At 38.4% G+C, this 23,117-nt stretch overlaps 1 protein-coding gene across 1 annotated transcript; it reads right to left on the reverse strand.

Moving 5' to 3' along the window:
- Positions 1-1,350: 1,350 nt before the first annotated feature.
- Positions 1,351-18,804, reverse strand: LOC103806762 (hepatocyte growth factor-like; the record flags this gene model as incomplete). The annotated part of the gene is made up of 7 exons (XM_009079469.1): positions 1,351-1,418; positions 2,131-2,249; positions 6,743-6,863; positions 8,512-8,654; positions 13,207-13,321; positions 13,921-14,033; positions 18,639-18,804. Coding segments are annotated over 7 exons (845 nt in total), but the record flags the coding sequence as incomplete, so codon positions are not given.
- Between the last annotated feature and the right edge of the window lie 4,313 nt (positions 18,805-23,117).

Genomic DNA, 23,117 nt, shown 5'->3' on the forward strand with positions numbered 1-23,117 from the left:
TGGATTTGCAATGACATGTGCTAGAGCAGAATAAGCTCAATTCCATCGCATCAGGAAGTGCATTAAGAGTATTCATCCTCAACCCTTGGATTTCAAAAATTGATGAATTGATTAAAAGTGACTGAAACTCCAAGACATTAGACTGGTCTAAGCCAAGAACAACCAGAGAGAGAAAATTCTGAATTATTGATGGGGGAAGCAGAAAACACAGCATTATTGGTTTGGTAAGAATTCAAAGTGAGGATGGAGAATCCTGTTCTTCCTTCTCACACACAGAGCTTCATGCCAGAGCCATCACTTCTTCCCCCACCCCAATATTTATACACATGTTGACATAACATGGAAAATACTGGTTAAGTGATGGAAACAGACTTTTTTGTCAGATTCACAGTGCCTTTATTTTATCTGGAGTTTAGATACCCAGTAATGGTTTATCTTGATTTATGTATCAACAGCAACAATATACAGAATTATACTGAAAATTAAACTGCTTTTAAAAATCACTCCTTTTATGTTTGGGGGGGGGGGGTGTGTTTCCACATTTTTGAATTCTCACATAAATCCAGTTCCAGGTGAGTTTTATTGCTCTTCTTAATCGATTATTTTCTCTTCTTCTAGCCTCCTCCTAGGAGCCAAATTAATTTTGCAATGGCATAATCCAACTGAAGTGACACTTAGAGCCAGATGAAAGGCAGTGCCTGATTACAATGATTACTTTTTAACACTTTATTTTGGTCAAAATTCAAGCAGGACAACAAAGGAAATTGTAATTTCCAACACTGAACTTCTAAGACAAACCAACTTTCTCATGAGTTAATATGATACAGAGTTTCACTGTGCAGTTTTAGAATCTTCCCTTTGCCTCTACTTCATGGAAAATCCAAAAATACCATTTGCCCTTCTCTTCCTGTTTTCCTGGGGGCTCTGCCACAGGGTTGGGACACATGAAGCTGAAAGGTTTCCACAATATGGAACAAGTTATGCCTTGTTTAAAGAAGTTTCTTTTATGCCCAAGATATTATAAACAAAGAATTTTGAGTAAAGAGAATTAAAAAAAAAAATCCATGTAGGTACTATAAAACTGTCTTGGATATAATGATTCTACATTGAGTATTCCACATGTTTTCCAATCACTAGGAGCAAAAAAAGTGGACCTCAAATCTGAGAATGAGCAGTATAGGAAATAAGACAGGACACTATCACCTGTAGACCCCACAAGCTGTGAATGAGGAGAGGAATTTCAGGGATGCAAATCTTGGTTTCCTGATTTAAGCATGTCCCAACAAGACTTAATTCTGCCATCTGCCTTAGCCCCAGCATTACTGTGAAAGTCGAGGAAAATTGCTTTACCCAAGTTTTCAAGGGAGGACCAATAGTTTTTCCTTCCTCATTGCCCCTGTACTGCTCATTTAAGGCATCTAATTATCAGTAAAACAGAACTGTCAAGTTAAAATGGTCTGGGCTTTGAAGACAGAACATGCTACAGGATGCTCTAAAAGTGCTGAACCAAAGCATTTCAAAGTGAGCATCCAATATTTGTACACTTCAATGTTACTTTGATCCTGTTTCCTGTCTGTAAAGTGAGGATAATGAATGACACTATCTGGTAATTGATGGATGCAAAGAAATTAATTGCCTGTAGAGTGCTTTGCTATGGAGTGCTGAATCACAGAGAAATCCATGAGGAAATTAATAATTCTGTCCTCAGCACAAGGGTGAATAGTGTGCAGGACCCAATGCCTAGAACCACAAAGCAAGGAAGAATTGTTGGCAGAGAGAACACTGAGTAGGGATGGTGTGTATGCACCTACTCCCAAATGATAATACAGATGTCTAGCAGGGCCAAACTAACACTATAGATGAGATCTTCATGATTTTGTTGCCTCACCTTTTCAGTTCTTGATTTTCCTACATTCCAATGCAATTTCCAGTACATAAGATATATACATATTCCAGTGGTAAGCAACACACAGCACTTCTTTCCTACCCAGATTAAAGTCTTTATAGGAGACCCTCTCTGTTTTAAAAGTCAGTTAAGGGCAATGAATGAACTGGTTCTATACTGGTTTAAGTATCTGTGCCCAGGTTTTGGAAAGGAAAAGGAAGTAATAAATTTTTGCTTGAACTCACCACACGTTTTAATTGCACAGAACTCCCAGGGGGTGTTAGGGTCAAGAGTGTAGCACCATGGTCTCAGCTTGCCATCAGGATTGCGGCAGTAATTATCATCAAAGCCCTTGTCAGGATATCTGCAAACCACAACGAGAAACGTGTCAGGGAAATCTTCCTGGCAACACTGCCCTGACTTCTAGGAGGTACTTAAAGGACAGACTTCAGCTGAGGCAAACAAGAACCAGTTCCTATTAACCTTGGGTCTGATCCTGTGAGATGGATTCGAATACTCTTTTAACACTGTTAGAAAGTTAATAACATATAAACACTTTCCAAATATGCAGCAGAATCAGACCTCCACTGAGGGGATTCCCTGCTGTGCCAATGCACAGAATACCGGATGGGGTAACTCTGCTAATTACTAAACTCTTGCTCTCGTGTCTGTCAACTGATGACCCGACTCCAAAACCACTCATTTTTTTGAAACAGCCCAATTAAGTGTGGATTATATAAACACTGCCTGCCATGCTGGACTCATTAAGAAAACAGGTTCTTGAGTGCAACAGCCCTGGGTTCAAACTGGAAGCTATTTTGAGTAGCTATGTTACTAATGATAGCTCCATTTTTGTAACGGAGCTCATTCTCAGTCATTTCAATCATTGGGGGAAAGAAGGGGAAAAATAATTAACTTTTGTCTCACTTTATCTCATTAAGATTTACCATTACTGTGCTATTTAAATGTTTCAATGTTCCTACTGCCATCATTGAATGATAGACAAATATTCAGGGTAAGGAGGTACTTCTTGTATAAATCTAACATCTGTAAACTTCAAGAGAAGGAGATAAATGCATCCTTTCTTTTTCACCAGTGAATACAAATTGTCTTGGCTTTCCAGTTTTATTGAAATGTATTTGCAAAAGAAACCAAAAGTAGATTTGCCCCCGAGGGAGACATGAAAATCATGTAAGAGAACAATAAAGTTAACTACCTGAGAAACTGTACCCCTTTACCATTGTGAGCAGATGTGTTTCACACAAGCAGAGGAAAATATGATTTATAAGCATGTGTTTTTGCTAGGATGCTTTTTCTGTCAAATGATCAAGTGATCATGCTAATTTTGACTCATGCATTTACAACTTGATCTCCTATTTCTTGGGAAAAGTCCTGTTCCTTCAGCTACACAAGGGACAGGGACAGGATATAAGTAGAGTTAAAAAAATTGAATTAAAAAGAAAATCATAACAAAACCACCTCATCAAGGAATAACCTCACCAAAGAGAAAATTCAATTACAGTCAATGATATGGTCATTGCAGATCTAGCAGCACTACCTTGTTTTCTGCTAGGCAGAAGAGAAACTGTAAAGGAACAAATTGTGCCCAAGGTTTTCATAAGTAAACAGCTAATGGGATAATAATACAGCAGAAAATGAGACATCTTTGATCACTCAATAGGTGCAGTGATAAGCTTTGATGTTGACAGAATGTGCTCCATGTCAAGTAGCATGGAGAGTCCATGTCACTACCCAAGCACCAAGGAGAGTCCAGGAATGGCAAGGTATCTGCAGCCATAGGTCCCAAAAGGCATCCAAAACAACTGGGGATGTAAAGAATCCACTTTGTAGAATACAAATGTGTGTCTTAGCACTGAACACTCTGCCCTTCCTAATATCATAGAATGTGTTCCCACAGTATGTCAAAAATGTATTATTTACTAGCTAAAACTTAGGTAGAGACTTAAGAGTTCTTCCAGGATCAAGCTCTAAGTGTCCTCGTGGGATGGAGTAGTGTCTGTGAGCTGTGTCTTTTCACCAGCTCTATCAATGTGCCCTTTTCTAGAACAACAACAGCCTTCCCAGTCAGTGGTTCTTCCCACAATATTCAGGAATGCTTTTGCCTTCTTTCATATTCAGCAAGCAATGATTCCTATAAAAGAAAGGGCAACTAACATCTTTAAGGCAGAAATATTAGCAATTAGATAAACAACAGGACTTCAAACTGTTCCACACAATTCAACAGTGAGGCTATGGAGGATTCCCCCAAACCTCATCCCTTTGCTCTGCACATTCCTCCTTCCACAGTATATTTGGGCACAGGCCTCTTGCTGAGACCCAACAAAGAGCCTGAGGTTTCAGAGCCCTTTCAGAACCCTTCATATTTCAGCAGTAGCTGCACTTCACTGCCAAAACTGAGACAAAGCATTAAGATACACATCTGGTGTCAAAAACAAGTCCCTGGAGGAGAAGGAGGAGAATATTAGCCAAAGAGGTAACATTTATTCTTTTTAAAGAGACAGATGCTGATCTCTAGCTCTCCTCAAACTAAAATGAAACTTAGCATCTAAAGCTCTTCCTCAATATTTCTTTTCCCCTTTCTTTTGTTTTAAAAGACATGCAGGACTAGGAACCTGATTTTGAATCAAATAAATTTTCATACACGAGATATAAACCAGGGTATTAACAAAAGGATACCTCTCTTATTTTCAACTGACAAGACTATTAAAAGAAACCCCAAACAAACCAAAGTCCATAACATTTTTAAGATCTAGTATAATGAAAGCATAATTGTCACTACCTTTAGTGACCATTCAGTGCAGCTAATTAACCTTAGTGCATTAGAAATGCACTCTTTCAGTGCAGCCAATTAACCTTAGTGCATTAGAAATGCACTGGACACTATTATTCTTCTGAAAAGCTCATGCAGATCAGTTCAATCTGGATGGGTTGCTTTTTGATGAAAAGCACATTTATTACAGTCTGAAAACTCTCAAGAAGATGTTTTTGGAAGGAAATATTTCAAGGAGGAAGGCGATAATTTGTAAGACTAATGTTGGTCTGAAAAGTCATTTTGCAAATAATTGAGAATTAATGGAAGAAAAAGAAATATCCTCCACAGTGACATTATTATTTTTTTGTACCCAGAAGTTCTATGTTTTAATCCCAAGGAAGAAAACTCTTTCTGTGACTTATTCTAGAATGCAGAGTAAGTGCATGGCAAACTCAGAGCAGTCCCAGCCTGCTATTATTCATGAAGCAGATCACCTGAGCCAAGGGAAAAAACAGATTATATCACATAAACTCAAAAATCCCAGATCCTTACTGTTTTGCTGGATAATCAGGCTTTCTAAAATCTATCAGTACCCATATTTCTGAGTATAAAAATGATGCTTTATTTTCACATATATAAAGATATTTCAGTGGAAGGTCTCAATCATTCTGGGCTTGTTTATTCTTGTAGTCTTCCTCTAGCAGTTTAAGTTTATTCAATATAATTTATAAATGGAGTTAATCTAAAATCCAGAATAAAAGACATATGAAACTGTAGTACTGTTTAAGAGGAACAAAGAGATCATCCTGTGTGGCCTACTCTTCCCCTCAGACAAGAGTGTATTATAGATGACCCTTAGTGGCCAGGTGAATTTTGCCCATTAGGGAAAAGGTCTAACAGGGATGAAATTTGTCTTGCTATTTCTGACACAACTTTTGGCATTATTTATCTATGACTAAAATGCCTAAAGTCTAAGACAGAAATCCATGTTCATAAAATGCCTAACAGTAAGATGAACTTCTTTCCAAGGCTGAAAAAACAGATGCAGTGGGCAAACATTTTGTTAAAACAGAATTGCAACAGAAATCGATTATGTACAGATTTAAAGGTGTTCCTCAGTTTTTAAAGGCCCCTCAGCTCAGGAGGGACATTGAGGGGCTGGAGCAGGTCCAGAGAAGAGCAACGAGGCTGGTGAAGGGACTGGAACACAAGTGGCATGAGGAGAGGCTGAGGGAGCTGGGGGGGTTCAGCCTGGAGAAGAGGAGGCTCAGGGGAGACCTTCTCACCCTCTGCAACTCCCTGACAGGAGGTTGGAGTCAGGTGGGGGTTGGTCTCTTCTCCCAGGCAACCAGCAGCAGGACAAGAGGGCACAGACTCAAGCTCTGCCAGGGGAGGGTTAGGTTGGATCTTAGGAAGAGATTTTTTCCAGAGAGAGTGCTCAGGCATTGGAATGTGCTGCCCAGGGAGGTGGTGGATTCCCCATCCCTGGAGGTTTTCAAGCTGAGACTGGATGTGGCACTTAGTGCCATGGGCTAGTGACCACAGTAGGGTTGGACTTGATGATCTTTGAGGTCTTTTCCAACCCAGCTGGTTCTATGATTCTATGGTTCTATGAATATTTCAAAAAGGAGGATACTGTTACTGGACAATATTGCAAATTTATATTCACTAGTTATGCCACAAAGTCTAACAAAAATGTCTTAATTTTAATCATTATTTACTTCATGACTACTTTTAATATGAAGCTGCATATCAGTACATACAGAAAAATTCAGAGGTAAATTTTTACTGTCAATGAAGCTAGGGAGGAAATTTTGATCCATTAATGCAGCACATATACATCACTACACTAAACAGCCATGGGATGTAGCTACAACTGCACAAAACAGCTTCTAGTCCCCATTTTGCACCTCTACCATGACAGTAGTCAGGCTACACCATGGGCCATGAGCCCAAGCATCTAAAACTGGTGAACTCCATAAATTTCAGTTCAGCTAATGCTAGTTTTGCTCAACTGGTTCCAGAATGTGTGCAATTTTCAAATTATGACCACATGGTCTTGCTTGGGGGGGAGGAGAGGTTACCTCTCTGGACGAAATTTGTGCTTGTGTGGTCTCTGAAGATCCCAGCGCTGACACTCCTTGCCCGTCTCAGTGTGATCCATTGGCCCTCTGTAACTCTCTCCATTGCAGGTCATGCATTCAACTAGGAAAAAAAAAATAGCCATCAGTCATTTATTATGCTGATGACTTACTTGTACCACAAAAGCATAAAATAAAAGTAATAAATCATGTCCCTGCTGTTATATATTGATAGAAAAGATGTAAAGAGATATAAAAATGTGGTGTCTTTTTGTTGGGTTGGTATGGGGAATGTCCTTTGGAATAGGATTGCAGCTCTTTTGTAGATCTAATCCAGATGCTTAAATTTGCTATCACTTTATAGGACACTTATGGCTTTGAGGCAGGTAAGGGTAAGCTGCTAGTGGCACTCATGTCCCAGCAGATTTTTAACATTACTTCTGGTGAGTAACAGGGAAAGGCACATATCTAAGGAAGAAATATTTTCTAAAAGTGATATTTTGTAATTTAGTACCAACTATTATTCTAAATCACTGTAGTCCTAGTATATTACAGCACTAGTTTTAAGTGCAGAAAAATGACTGAATCCCAATTTCAGTGCAGTACAGTATGTCTCTTTAAATTCCCAGCACTTTCAGCTACATATGATGCTGTTTCTTTTCGATAATAATTTTTTTTTGGCAACTTAAACTATGATACATTTTCAGCCTTGGTTTGGGAGGGAGAGTGAGCAAAAGCTACCAAAGGGATTTGAAATTGCCTTTGAATGAAATTTAGAATGAGAAGTCTTAAAATAAATGCACCATCATTAACTGCAGAAAAACTTCTCAAGTGCTCCCAATTAGAGTAACTGTAAAGTAGGATCACTTAAAAAATACTAATTTATGCAGCTACAGATCTCACTCTTCAGTCAAAACATCCGTTACCAAAGTCTTCATCCTGCAGTGAGTTCCAGGTCTTATCTCACTTAAATTTATCTTTAAATGCTAAGTCTTAACACATTTTCAAGCTCCTTGTAGATGATTATCTTCCTCCTTGTCTTCCCCCCTCCTTCTCCTTTGTCTTCCCCCACGACAGCATAGCTATTTCGTGTGACAATTAGCAGGAAAATTAAAGGCATCCTATCTTGAGGATTTAAATGGGTTGATTGACTGGAACTGAATTGGTTGATTAGCAAGATACAAGAACTTAGCTCGGAGATTAACTGAACTTAAAAGTCAACAAATGCATTGGTGCATATGAAGTGTCTTTCAAATTCTGTGACTTGAAAGTCAAATGGGATTGGATTAATAAAGAGTTATTTGTTTTATATGAAAAACTAAATGCATGCTTATCTTGAGCTTTCATCCTGCAATTCAGTATCTATATCTTCATCAAAAGAAGAAAATTTTACCGTGGAATGGCACTAGATGATGTTATCACACAGTAATTCTGAAATTGTTAATAGATTCACTATTGACTAGACAAGCAAAAAAAAAAAAAAAAAAGGGTCATATTTGTGTGATCAGCAGAACTTCTTTGTTCAAGCTCCTCTGTGACCTGAAAAAATCTGCTGAGCCTGCAACCTTGTTGAAATCTTCCAGTGTACTGGAACAACATAACGAGATCTCCTCTCCTCTAAGAACTCCTTCTCTTAGTGAGTTATTCTCGGTGAGATTCACCTCTTCCTTACCCAAAGGCCATGAGCAAATGACACTGAAACTACAGAAAATTTTGTGCAGCTGCTGTCAGCAGAGCAAAGGCAACTTTCTGCAGAATCCATGCTGAGTTACCTTGTGAGCAGAGGGGGATGTCACAGACTTCATGGCGTATCTCTGGGTTGGTGGTGAAACACCATGGCCCTCCCTCTTCCCCTCGGGGGTTTCGACAGTAGTTTTCCCTCAGGTCTTTTCCCCGATAGCTCGAAGGCAAAAAGCTAGTTTTAAAATGACAATCATTACAGTATAAGAGCATGCAAGCTTTGGGGTTAATCATACTATTTTGACAAAGAGTTAGAAACAATCCCATTTTCTGTTTCCTTCTCCCTCCACCCCACTGTAACGAACCGCGCACACCCAAATATCTGTCCGTACACAAACACACATTGTCACTAGGGATTACTCAACCTAAATGGCCTAAAGCTGGGACAGTTTGTCTAGTCCATAGCGTGCTCCAGTGAGTTTTACTCCCATCCCTCAGGTGTCCAGAACCAACCATCTGCTGCAGAGCCAGAGACAGGAGCACACTCCCTACCAGCCAACACTGCATCCTCCTTCATGAGCTCCTAACTGCTCACACAACACTGGGAGGCCCTTGGACAGGGGGGAAGAATATACTGGGAGCATAGAAGAAAAATTAATTGGGTCCACAGCCATGTCAGACCTGCCCTTCCCTTGCATGTTGGCACACACAGAAGGTCCAGCTGAGCTTTGATTGCACCTACTATGCAAAGCCCATCCCTGGTCAAGCAGCAGCTAGAACTGAGCATCAGGAGCATGTGAGTGTGACCTAGTGGTGTGATACACCTTGCCAAGAAGCTTTCACTGCCTGAAATTTTGGACTGCTCTGCACTCCAGCATCACAAATTTCCCCAGATGCTGCTTTAGCTGTCTTGCTACATGTTCTGCCACAAGCCTCACTGTTGTCACCTTAGGGTCTGCTACTTATAGACCCACTCATCGTTGCTATCATATAAATGATCATATAAATTAAGGCATTTAACAGCAACTCAGCTGACTCAAACTGTCCAGGGTGAGGGTGTTGTCTTCTTAGCTGTCTGTAAAAGTATGTGCTTACCTGTAGAGAAACCCCCAAATACACATTGGCATATAGATATATAGAATCATAGAATAACCTGGTTGAAAGAGACCTCAAAGATCACTGAATTCAACCCTACTACGATTACTAGCCCATGGCACTAAGTGCCACATCCAGTCTCAGTTGAAAACCTCCAGGGATGGTGAATCCACCACCTCCCTGGGCAGCACATTCCAATGCCTGAGCACTCTCTCTGGAAAAAATCTCTTCCTCATATCCAACCTAACCCTCCCCTGGCAGAGCTTGAGTCTGTGCCCTCTTGTCCTACTGCTGGTTGCCTGGGAGAATATAAATACATACACATATATATTTACACATGAAAGTGATGCTTTTCCCCCCAGGAACAGCTAACCTCATAGTAAGGAACCAAACCCCAGAGTTAATCTGTTCAATGCCACTGCAGCAGCTCTTGACCATGCTCAGTCTGCACATTGCAGACAAATCCAGTGGCACTTCATTGCCTGTTTCACTGCAGTGATGCTTAAACAGCAGCTAAATCTCTGTAGTTAGAAAGCACCTTAAATTCAAAGTTATGATCTGCTCCATGAAGGGTTTTTTTTGTTAATTGAACCACTGGGTAAAATACATGTGGGAAAACACACAACTTGTAACTGAGCTTAATAACTGGACTTAATTTCTGAGATTTCTAAGATTTGTCCCGTGGTTTTTTACTCAGTATATATAAGTTTTGGTGGAAATGTCATAAATAAGTGCACCTTTTATTCTGAAAATTCCTAATATTTTATTTTGACTGTGTTTGTTCGTTTCTGTTGTGTTTTGTTTTGTTTAGACACTTGCAGCTTAGGAAAATAAACTAAGCAATTGGGACAGTTTTTATACACAGACACTTATTTCATGAAGAAAAGTATGTAGTTCCTGCTGTCCTTGGCAAATTGTGTGTTACACATGAATAATTTAAAAATGAGAAAAAAAATAAAGAAGAAGAAAGAGAAACAAAAAGAAAATTTTGACATGTGACATTTTAATCATGTTTTATTCCCATTAATGAATTATTTGGATTAACTGAAGTGGAAAATACCTCTGTTAATCACATTGTGGTTCTAGTCAATGCAATGTGGAAGCATTACATAAATGTGCTTTTTCTTCTAGTTTTTGGTGCTTGAAGGGAATAATTTTTATGCCATTACTGCTGCCTATAAAATTGTTGCTTCTGTTTTTCCTGTGTAGTTTTGCAGTAAAAAATCTTAATTTTATAAGTTAAATACAACCCCAGGCAAACATTTCTGATGGGACATTCCAACCTGTGTACGTGACATAGTAGTATGCCAGTGCATATTCAAACATCTTATTCCATTTTTCTGCTCAAATATTATGAATATTAGAAAATAAAAGGAAAAAAAACCCTTCTTTAATAAGGTCAGATATGTTATGAGAACAATAAGAAAAGTCTAAATGAATAACATTGGAAATACAAAATGAGTCAGATACACAAATGGCTTCAGCAGGTAATGAAGCAACATTCTTGAGAGAGGAAAAGATGAATTTCAGTAAAGACCCACCCAGAAGTGGAAGAAAGGGCCACTCCTAAAATTGTTTGATGATTTACTTCAACTATATTAGGTAAGGAAAGAAAGAAAAAAAGCCAAAACCTGAAGCCAATAAGAGTAATGGTCAAAACAGATTCAACCACACAAAAGTCATTGGAACTAGCCAAAAGCCTGTGAAGTACTGGTCTACTCTGACCATTTCTCTTTGAGCCCTTTTTACATTGGCTTTATCCACTTTGATAAAAACTCTCTGAGAGTTTTACAAGCTGTACTAGGATGGAGATGAAAATAGAACTCTGGGTTCTACTGGAATCCAAACAAATGAAAACATAATTTGTAAAATTCAAGCACAAATTTCAAGTCTGAAGTTATTTCAATTCTGTCTAGAAAGATAATGAAAAATCGCTAAAGTACATTTCTCTCTGAAATATTAAAAAGGGATTTATTTTCCAGTGGCACTTGGTGATAATCAGATGTTGAGAAAAAACTGACCTAAAAATCTAAGCCTTTTGTACTAATAAGTTCCAAACACATCACTACTGTCTGCTTCTTCCCATTTCTCTCACGTCTCTGATGATGAAATCATATTTTCTGATGTTGAAAAACAAAATTAGCATGCAGCCACCTCATTTATCTGGTGACCTTTTAGAAATTAAACTTATTGCACAAGGCAGGAGAAAAGTCATTCTCATAAAATTCATCACAGGAGGGTGACTGTCCAAATATATTGGCTAAAACTGTGTATGTGGTGCATTAAAATGAAATTTAGTGATAATGTGTACTATGCAGACACTTTTATTTCTCTAATTATATAAAGTCATATGTATATTATATCTATTAAATGCACATTCTTGTTTAGGCTGTAATTACTGAGAATATTTTTTGCTTCTGAAGGATGAAGATTTTATGCTTCAAGGTGTTGAGTCTCAAGAGGTCATTGCTGTGGGATCTGGTGGTATTTATTTTAAGCTCCCAGGTCTGGTCCCACACTGAAAATCAAACACTCTGCCATCTATATTGCAAGCAGCCAAGTCCAGCCAAGTCCAAGCCTGAGGCTCAGCTTTGTAACACATCATAAGAGGAGAGAACCCAAGTATCCTTTGCCTTTTAATGTTGTTCCAAGATATCATTTTGCACACTGGATTGATTTGGTCAGGACAGGACTGGGCAGTGCACAGCCTGGTTCCTCACTAGCAATCTCCACTTTGGCTCCTCTAAAACAAAGTGCTGATTCTGGGAGTCCAGGGGAAAAAAAGCAGCAATGTGGGTAGGAAGCTTATGGGTGAGAGGACACTTTGGTTTTGGGTTTTTAAGGTTTTATTTTCTAAGTGGCTAAAGCCAATACAAAAAGATTCAAAGAGAAATGGTCAAAGAGTAGATCAGTATTTCAAAGTCCTTTTACTAGCTGTGGATGAATCTGTTTATACCATTACTCTTCCTGGCCCCAGGTTTTGACTTTCTTCTCTTTTTCCTTAGCAAATAGACTTGAACTAGCTACACTTTCAAGGTGTAGATTTGACCTCAGTTTCTCACTGTATCAGGTCTTAACCTGAAAAGTTAAGTTCAATACCTGCTACATCAGTCTTTAGTTATTGCTTGTATGACTTGAAGGGAAGGATTTCAATAGTTTCTTCAGTCCTTTCCACGTATATGTTGCCTGGCATAAATTCTCTATAGAGTTCAACATATTTTACAAATACTAGAGAATTGACAGTAAGTATGCCAAAGCTAGTAACAATAATTCTATACTAAGCAAATAGGTGGGCTCATATCCCTCACTTCCTAATAAGGTGGGGGTTAAAATTGTTCATTCCCTGGGAGCAAATTAGAAAACAGTGATAAACTTCCAGACCCCAGGCTGAAGTTATGCAGATGTTTTGTTTCTGCCAGTAAGTAGGAGATCAAAAGGATAGAAACAGCTAAAAGAACTGACACAGGAAAGGAAGGGATACAGACACACAGGCTGGCATTAGGGGAGACCTCTTTGGAGAAAGTCCAAGAAGCTAAGGATTTTCTGGGATCTGGTGAATGGCATCTCTTAGAGAAAGGCAAGAGCACAACCTAAGAGATTTTGCTGTCTAAGGTTAGTTTTCCCATAAATTCTTATGTTTTATGGAAGCTGTCCAGGCACTATTCCCATTGTCTCTGCTCCTGAACTCTTACCTGTGCTCATGAGGGATCATTGAATTCCAGGCCTGACACTGGATACCACTTTTGGTAACAGATATTGTTCCTTTATAGTCTGCTCCTTTTCCAATGATACAATTCCTGACATAGTCTATTGAAAGCAAAGGGAAGAAAATTAGGAGTTTGGTTAATACCATAAAAATTAAACCTCATCATCTGTTTTCACACAGAAGTTTAATAGCCTTTAAATACTTAATCATTCAAAATTCATTTAATTCTCTGCATACATTCCTGTCTCTTGTTTGGGTTTTTATCAAAATATTGATCACTAACTGACCTAAAAAACTCTCCTGAAAATGTTTCCAACCTGTTTGATTGAACAAAACTCCATGTCTGAGGACTTAAGTGTCCCTCTCAATCATGAGGCAAATAAAATAAATATTAAATCATAAATGGCAACTCATACAACTGAGCTTTGAAGTAGTAAACTGAAGAGGAAATTCACACTAGTACATATGATGGTAGACAAATATCTAGAATGGAAAACTGAGCAAGAACAAGTCTGTAGATGAATTTGCATGACAGCAAACTCAGGAGACATGTAAATAAAACTAGGATGCAGCTTTCAGAATACACAAAAACCATCCCATGCCCAGGATGTTCCTACAGCCAAAAAACCACTGACTGACCTCAGGGGTTTTATCCCACTCCATAACTGGAAAAAACAAAATCAGTAAATAAATCATTTACCCTTCTTTTCATACAGATCAAACGCATGGTCTTGCTTCTTTCTCACACCATTTGTCAAGCTGTTGAAGGATAACCAATGGCACCGTTTTGTAACTCTGTCATAAGCAAAGGCCCTGCAAAGAAAATCTGGATGAGGAAAAAAAACCTCTCTGTGTGGTTTATAATAATGACACATGGCCTGCCAAAGAGCATGCAATGACATCAGATTTATTTTTACTGGGAAAGTCAGAGAAACAGTCCAAATTACTACTTAAACCCACAACTGTGCTGACAAGAGCAAAGAAACAAAGAAATTAAATTGATGTGGTCATTACATTAAATACTAGCTTGGTTGTTCACACTAATCTAAGAGTTCCCTTGTCATTAAAGATCTTTATTTTTAAAGTGAGATAAATGGGACTGAGACAGCATTTGTGTCCCCAGTTATGCTGCTTTCTGGGGGCAAAAAAAATAAGGAAGACTCTAAAACATCTTCTTTGCTATGCTTACAATATGCTTCTGAGCTATCTTAAGTATCTCACATTGATAGCTTGAGGAAAACTCAAGCACAAGGAATCTGTTTCTTGCCTAGAAAAACACAGCAGCTTTAAAACAAGCTTCTTTTTATGAATAAACTAAACATTGATTCAGTACCTACAGTTTGCCTTGCTTTGCTTTTGTTTTAACTGCTTTCAAGGATATAGTACAATGCATGCTGGACTGACTGGATTTGGGAGAGGGCAAGAAAGACAAGCAGAAATCAGAAAAGTAAAAAAACTTTCGACATTTGAAATGAAACATGCAAACTTTCTTCTCCTAACATCATTTTGAAGGGAAAGTCTTTAAATATAAGTAGAATATTTTAAAAACACATTGGACTACCTTGGTGGGGGCAACAGTTATTCCAATAACGAGGAAAACCAAAAACAAAACAGAGGGGTTTTTTTCCTTAATTTTTCATTAGCACCAAATAGCAAATCACTAGCACAATACTAATGCCTCTAGCATACCACAAAATCTGCATTTCTGTCAGTCATCCCAAACCTTCTGAGATAGTTTATTCTGATCTGAAAAGGAATTTTAACACTGCTTGATGATATCCAAAAGACACACAGACTTCTTACACTTCATCCATACTTTGACTGTGCCACGTTCCTGAGCACTGCATCCCTCAAGACTATGCTCTTTGATCTTCATTTAATTCTCCATACAAGCTTTCTGTGTGAGATCCTGCTGGTTTCAGTTAAAAATATTACAAGATCCCATCCAATCTCCCCACTCTTTTGAACATCTTCATTATCGTTTCCATCATCAAGCAGATTTTTCATCCAACTGCTTTCTCTACTCTGTTGACTCCAAATGTTTCCAACCTGCTAACCTTCATCCTTCTGCCCTTGTGCAGCCTTCTGTTCTCTTCTGGCTGATTCTCAAGTACAAGCATATCCAAGTGCCTCTAACTCCATCTTCACAAAAATATCTCTGACCTTTCCTGCCTTTCCAATTGCATTCTCCTTTCCTCCCCTCCCTCCTAAAAAGGGAATGCAGAATGCTCTGTTTACAAACAACTCTTTGAGTTTTTGCCTTTTGGTTGCTTTCCAGTTTGGCTTCAGAAATTCCTGCACATAAAAGTTTCTAACAATCTTTTCTTGGACCCAAATCTGGAGGGTTTTTACGCTTCCAAAGTCAACATATTTGAGCAAATTCTTAGAGTTTCTTCTCCTGATACTGCTGATCACAACAATTTTTGTTGTTGTTCTTCATACTGAGATAGAAGATTTTCTGATCAGGTACTGAAATCCTGTGGTCTATACTGGAATCCCTTCCTGTGTAAATACAGACACTCCAAGCAGATAACAGAGGATAAGACAAGGACAACTTTGTAGGTAAGTAAGGGACATACCTGCAAAAGTCACCTGCATAGCCAATAAAATAGTAGCTATATTATCTTTTCCTCATCTATAGGAAATGCCTTGGGAAAAACTGGAAAACTGATGACTGATGGAAAACAGTGGGACTAATGGACCACAAACTGGTGAAATAAAGGAATAGAACAGCTTAGCAGCAGCAGGTTGATAAAGTTGATAGAGAAGGCAGAAAAAGATGCACAGAGATTTGTGAAGTCTAAAAGACAACGTAAGTGAATCTAAGGAGTTCTTTGATAGAGGATTTTAGGAATAATGCTCCAAAAAAGAAGCAAGTCTAGATAAGGATCTTGTAACTCAGTTGGAAGTGAACAAGATCTGTGCAAGAATGACAGCAAGAGAACAGAAGAAACATCTGTTCTGAAAAGTGACGTATTAGCTCCAGTAAAAAAGTCAGAGTTAAAATCAGAAAGGATTAATGACTAACCAATGCAATATTCAAAATTTACTTGAAAGTGATAGAGAAACTTGTAATAAAGAAATCAAAAGTTGTCTTAACACCCCACTACACCCCAAATAAAAGGAGTGGCTGATCCTTTATAAATCTGTAGTACCTGAAATCTGCTACTTTACCACTTTCTGGCAGAAAAGAAACCTAACCCTCTTCCTGCCTGTTTACCTCACAGGGCACAGACCCAGATGTTGCTGTTCCCAGTGTTGTTGTCACAATTGTGTTACAGAGTAATTCCATTTTATTGGATCTTAATGCTTAAATAAATTGAGTTTGCATGCAGAAAATAAAACATCTGTGCTGTGACCCAAGTGATGGAGAACTGCTGCATGGATATGGAGTATGAGAATCAAGCCATCAATAAACAAAGGAAAATCCAAGTCTTATATTTCAGTTATTTGAAATGCAATTTTCTGTTTCTTCTCATCTCATTTTAGAATGCTCCCACAGAAAGCAGCAAACTAATTGGTTTGAATTTAAGTTGGCAACAAATGTCACCTTGTAATAACCATGTGCTGGTATGAAGCTAAAGACTGGGATGGTAGGAATAAAAGGGAAACATTAGTAATCACTGGTTCCTTTAAGAGGGAACACATGTCAGATGCATGTTTACAGAAGCATCAAAGAACTGTGCACACTACAACAGGACTCATCTGGGGCCAAAAGGAAACCACAGGAATGTTCCAATCCCACTTGCTCTGCTTCACAGTGGGAGCACAGGCAAGACCTGATCACCTACACCTCTGCCTCTTGCTGAAATGTGTCTGGGAAAAATGGGATATTCAGAGCATGAGGTGTCAGGTTTGCATTTCTTTTTCATATTTACTGCAAAGCAATTGCATGACTGACTGTGATTCTGGTATCTGTGAGCAAGACTTTTCCAAGCTGTGTTCTCCAAGTCCCTTATGGTTCCTCTATGTTGCTGTATTGACTGATTAAGGCAGGGAGAATTTTCCCCTTCAGGAATTCACCAGGCACTGCCTCAACAGAAAAAAAAAATTCTGCAAAAAGTGAGAACATTTAAAAAATTCAGAGGGATTCTAGATTAATATTCATGTGAAAGAGAACAAATATATTAGCTAGGTTTTTATTTTCAGAACACAACGTATATCATCCAGAGCAGCTACAAATAGCTTGAGACAATTTTTCTAAGCTGATGTTGGAATACAGAATTGCTTGTTTGGCATTATTGAGAATTTATTTTATATTGTGAAAATTAATTTTATAATACTCCCCATTTCTGACCATCAGAACTCAAGGAAGTCTTCCTGGAGTGAATATAACCTGATGCCCTTGGCAATGACATCAGTGGAATCTCTGCCAATAGGAAAAAGAGTGACTTGTACCATGTGAAAAATATTAGTGCCTGGAAAATATTCCTACTGGAAAAAAGTAAACTCTGCTCATTGTTTACATATATAAATAGAGAACAATACACACTAGGTATTGCAACACTGGAGTGGAAGGTTTACAGAAGAATTAAACCACAGTTGAGAATCTTTTCTCCTGAGGAAGAGCATTTGTTGACACATTTGATTTAGCTTCCATTTGTAGCTATTGTCAAGACCTTTTTATGTTTCAAGTTCAGGCTCACTTTTAGCCCAGTACTCACCAGTACAGAAGTCATCCATTCTCTCCAAGAATCTCCTGCATTCATGGCCTTTGTTTTATTGCTAATGGTCTAGACTAAGAGAGGCCAAGGGGATAATTTAAGTCTAATACGTCAGAAAAAATAATAGCGATTTGTTCCAGAAAATAGCAGAGAATATGGACAAGGCAGACAAGAAATCAGCTGCATGATGTGTTTCTAAGAGACAGCAGATGCTGAAGGATAGCTATCCACAGCCCAGAAGGTTTGATTCCATTGTATCAGGTTCGTAGTACTCGCCAGTGAAGCTCAGCAGTGCTTGTATCTGTGCTCCATGTGTGAGGTTCTCATTGATTTCAGGGGGGATAATGTGTAAAGCATGAAGGCTGAACATGGTCTGAAGTGGTGCTGAAATACTGCAGCTGTGATGTGTGACAATAACCATTTTATAAGAGACATAAAAATCTCAGAAATGTTCACTGAACACTCCAGTGCAGCCTAAGTCATCCACGTCTTAACATGAGTACATTTTTCCAGCTATGTTATGAAAAGGATTACAGAATGGACAGGCTAAGAAGACAGACAACTCAGATAAAGCTTCAGAAAAGACTGACATTCTCTAGACAGGTAGAACAGGATGGTGAAAATCAAAAATCACAATCTTTAGGTTGTTCTCTGTACAAGCTACCACTGATGACAACTACAGAGAGACCTTTGGCCAAAGACTGTAATATATGTTTATTAAGATAATGAAAAAATAAAGAGATAAATAACTTACTTGCAAGTGAATGAAAGGCCTTTGTTCCTGCTGCATCTCTTGGCACATTGCTCAGTGGTATTTAACAGTTTGGTTTTGACCTCCAGTGTTTTGTTCACTTTAATGAGCATCAGCTCTCCTGTTTTTTTGTAATCATGAAGAGGATTTCTCCGTTTTCCTTTACCCTCTGAAAAAGAAGAAAAAAAAACCCCAAACAAATAAAAACACACTGTAAAGAGGAGTGCTGACATTAAAGATGGCATAAGATATGGATAACATTTAATAGGAACTATAGGATCATCAGTACCTAAAGCACAGAGAATTTCACAAAAAGGTTTAAGCAGATACTGCAGAAGAATTGATTATTTTAGCTGGTGATCTCCATTTAGCTGGTCATCTCCATTCTTAAAACCTGAAATAGTAGGAATTATAGCAAAACTAGTTTCAAATAAAGACCTGCATAATGCTGCAAAAGGGAAGGAGGAAAGTTTTGCACCCTTTGTGAAACTTTTTTAGAACCCCCAAAATATGCTCCATCATCATCTGAGATCTTGCAAATATTTCTGTGAAAAACATTATCACAAACTGAATGTGATAAACTGTTCTTAGAACAGAAAACTTCTTATCACAAATTGTGAAAAGAAGTGGATTCTAGAAGAGACACAAAATAATCATTTGTCCTCTCTCTGCTCCAGTGAAGTCTCCATGTGAGTGTTGTGTCCAGTTTAAGTGTGACTGAACTAGACTTGTGAGTTTACAGAAAAGATTATGAGGTCAAACAGAGGCCATAGCATGGAAATAGTGTGCACTCTTGCAAAGATTTCTGCAAAAATGAACACACTGATCTGGTTTCCATATCTCTGTTGAAAGGCCCAGAGGAAAAGGTATGAAATGGAGTGGGTAAGATTGGCTGGAGATGTTTGGCTAAAGTGCAAGAGGAAAAGTCTTTGATATTTGCAAGAAACTCCCAGGATTTTCCCAATATTTCTGTATATTTTTGCATTGCATTCCATCAAAACCAGGCTGCCAGGGCAGAGTGCTCCATCACCTGTGGAGGCAGATGAGTACATCTGGACAGTAACTGTCCCTGTTCTGTCAGATGAGTAACATAGGGAGGATAAATAGCCCTCTGGATCTATTTCTCCTATTTCACTCAATGATCCCAGATGATCTTTTTTGGATTAGATGGTTAATCCAGGTAAGGTTAGGTTGAATAAATTCCTCATTAGTTTACAAAGGAGATAATAGCATTTTCCATAACTTCTTTCCATATAACTCTATTCACAGCTGGCCTTTCATTTTTCTCTAACAAAATCTGCAACAATAATACAACACAAATGCTCAGGTTAAATTTGCTAAATTTTGCCAGAATTTTTTTTAAGGCATATAAAACCTCAGCCTAGTGTTCTGTTGCCCTGGATAGATAGTTCCTCACGCAATTGCAGAGTGCACTTAGGCCAGTAAATTTTTGCTTGGTGAACTCTGCAGAAGCTCAGAATAACTATAAATTGCAATAGCTGAGGCTCTGGAAGAGTCACTGACAGCTGCACATGCTGGAAAGCCAAAGAAGGTTTAAGGGTGTTCCCTTTGCAGAACTTCCATCCTGATCACTAAGTGGATTCAGCTAAACCACATCTTGCAGGGGTGAGTTATCCCTAAGACACCTAGAAATATGCCAGAGAAATTCAATAAGATCTCAGCAAGCTACTGCTTTTAAAAATAAGGAAATCAAAAGAGTAGAATATCTCTGCTGCAATGTCCCTCCAAAATAATCTTCCTCTCATCCTACTCTCTTTTTAAATTGCTGAAAGTGAACTGTGTTATTCCCCAGCATCTAATGGCTCACAATTTTAATTTCAACCACATTTTCAGAAAACAGAGAGTTTATTTACCTTGAAATCCATATTATTACATGAAGACTCTTTGGATGAAAAGATCAAATATTAATAATTTTGGGGTTGTGTTAGGGATTGATATCCACTCTCTTATGCATTTTCAGCCTTCTGTTTGCACAGTGCACGTGGACCAGAAATGAATCATAATGTTTAGGGAAATGTTATGATGACATTCTCACCTTAAGGATCAACATCTTCTTACTGGAAACCATTGTGTCCACACTGAACCTGCTTTATTTTTTGCTGCACCTGTGATAGAGCCAAAATGCTGCAAAAAGGATTGCATTTGTGCTTGAAGCAGACCACAGAATTATAAACCAACAAGCCTTCTATAAAGCTTTTGTGGTGTATTGAAAAAAACAACAGGCCTTCTATAAAGCTTTTGTGGTGTATTTCTCAATATATTATCTTCCAAGACATACTTGTTAATCCTGTGTTGTCTTAGCCAAGACTTTTATGTCAAAGGGTGGTAAGAATCTGTACAGAAATATCAAAGTATTTTCTTTCTGTGCCTGATGCTAACATCTCCCATCTACTGATAAATGTCATTATCTTAATTCCCACTGATAACAGCTTCTTATACTTCCCAGCTTGCATGCAAGAATATGATTTGAAAAGTCAAGAAATCCTGTTCTGCCTGAAAAACATGGTTCAGACTTCTTGTTTTTTTCCCCTTCTTTTCCTAGCAGTTGTCCAAAGAGGATTATGGGTTTGATCTTGCATTTAGCAATTCATAACAGCCTGATTTACTTTAGCTTTCAAACAACAACATTCTATGTCTTGCCTATAATCCAAAAGGCAAAGGGCCAAATGCATCTGTGGTGTGACTGTTAGAAACATCAGAATAATGCAAAGCTTTACTTTTACAACTCTCATGACAAAATAGATAAAAAGAATGGCATTTTTGCTTCCAATCAGGTGTTTTTATTAATAAACTATTAAATAGTGTTTTAGACATGCTCAACATAAAAGTTGATCATGCAATATGGTATAACTAATGTTCCTAATTTGTGATTGTCATTCATTTCAGTTCCCTAGACTTTGATTAATCAGGGCTTTCAGTTATTTTGTGGGCAATGTCCTCTGAAGTTTCTTGTAGCTGAATATCAAATTACCAAGGAAGTCTGACATTTCACTTAAACTTGAAAATAATAGCTGATTCAAACACAAAGGAATCCAGTCAAATACGAACCAAAACCTTTTTCTTCAACACAAACAACCACTAAGTAAAAATATTTCTTCAGTCAACCTAATAAAAATCTTCAAAAAGGTAAGGGTGGTGCCTGTTTTCTATTTCTTAACAAGAACAGAAAAAAGGAGAGCTCAGACAGTGTCCAAGGAAATGGGAACTACCACATTTGCTCTAGTAGGATGCAGGATTGAACAAGTGCTCCATAATAAAGGTTTCCACAGGGAAGCTGGAGAAAAACTCTTTGTTAGGAGCTGCAGTGGCAGGACAAGGGGCAATGGGGACAAATTGAAAGAGAAAAATTTAGGCTAGATATCAGGAAAATGTTTTTTTTCCTCTGAGGATAGTGAGACACTGTCCCAGGTTGCCCAGGGAGGCTGTGGCTGCCCCAACCCTGGCAGTGTTCACAGCCAGGTTGGATGAGCCTTGAGCAACCTGCTCTGGTGGGAGGTGTCCCTGCCCAGGGCAAGGGGTTGGGACTAGGTGATCTATAAAGTCCACTCTAACACCTAAAAATCTATGATTCTATAATCTCATTAGGGATTTCCATAATGTTCCTGCTGGAGCTGTCCCATTTTCATAAGTGCTTTATATATTTACTTAAGAAAAAAGATCCCTCACAAGGAAGACATTTGTCTGGGAGATACAAGAACTCACTTCTGGATTCCCTTAATAAATTGTCAAATGAGGTTTATGTACAACCTTCTCAGACAAGAATCAATGAGTGAGACTATTCAAACCACAGAGCATCTGGGGGAAAAAGATTTCCAAGAATACCTTTCTTGGAGCTGTTCCAGTCCATGCCAATTCAATAACCAGAGATAAAGAAAACTATCACTCTGCAGCACTTTTGTGAGATAACTCACCAGGAGGTTGCAGCACCTGTATTCTAGAGTCTACTTAACTGCAGTTCTAAGTACATTTATAGAAAACAGAACCAGTAAAACACAGAGTACTGAGAGTAATGAGCACCATAATATGCAATATCATAGAAATTAAGGCACCTTCCTGATTATCAAGAAAAAAGGGTTTGAATCTGCAAGGATGTTCATATTTTGATCACTCCTGCTCTCCAGATATTCTCCAGTCATTGGGCTAATGGGAAAATGGCAGCAGAGTAACTTTTTTATTCTCTTCTGGCCTTGTGTCCCACACCAAAAAGGGCTTTGGGCTCCCACACCACCACATCACTTAGCCCTGAAACTACCTGATTTTGTGCTGTATCTCAAACTAAAATTCATGCCTTGAAAAAAAACCAAAAAGGGTCTGAGACTGAGCTATGTGAGAGTCAAGAAATTCAGTAGAAATCTAGTTACAGGTCGTTTAGAGTTCAAATACCTAAGCAAGCCAAGCTTCAGACCCTCAGGTCTTAGTCTGACCACAAAAAGGATTTGGTTTCCCACTATCTATTTAGTA

The sequence above is a fragment of the Acanthisitta chloris genome, unplaced genomic scaffold (assembly GCF_000695815.1).
Source record: "Acanthisitta chloris isolate BGI_N310 unplaced genomic scaffold, ASM69581v1 scaffold31847, whole genome shotgun sequence".
Lineage (NCBI taxonomy): Eukaryota > Metazoa > Chordata > Aves > Passeriformes > Acanthisittidae > Acanthisitta > Acanthisitta chloris.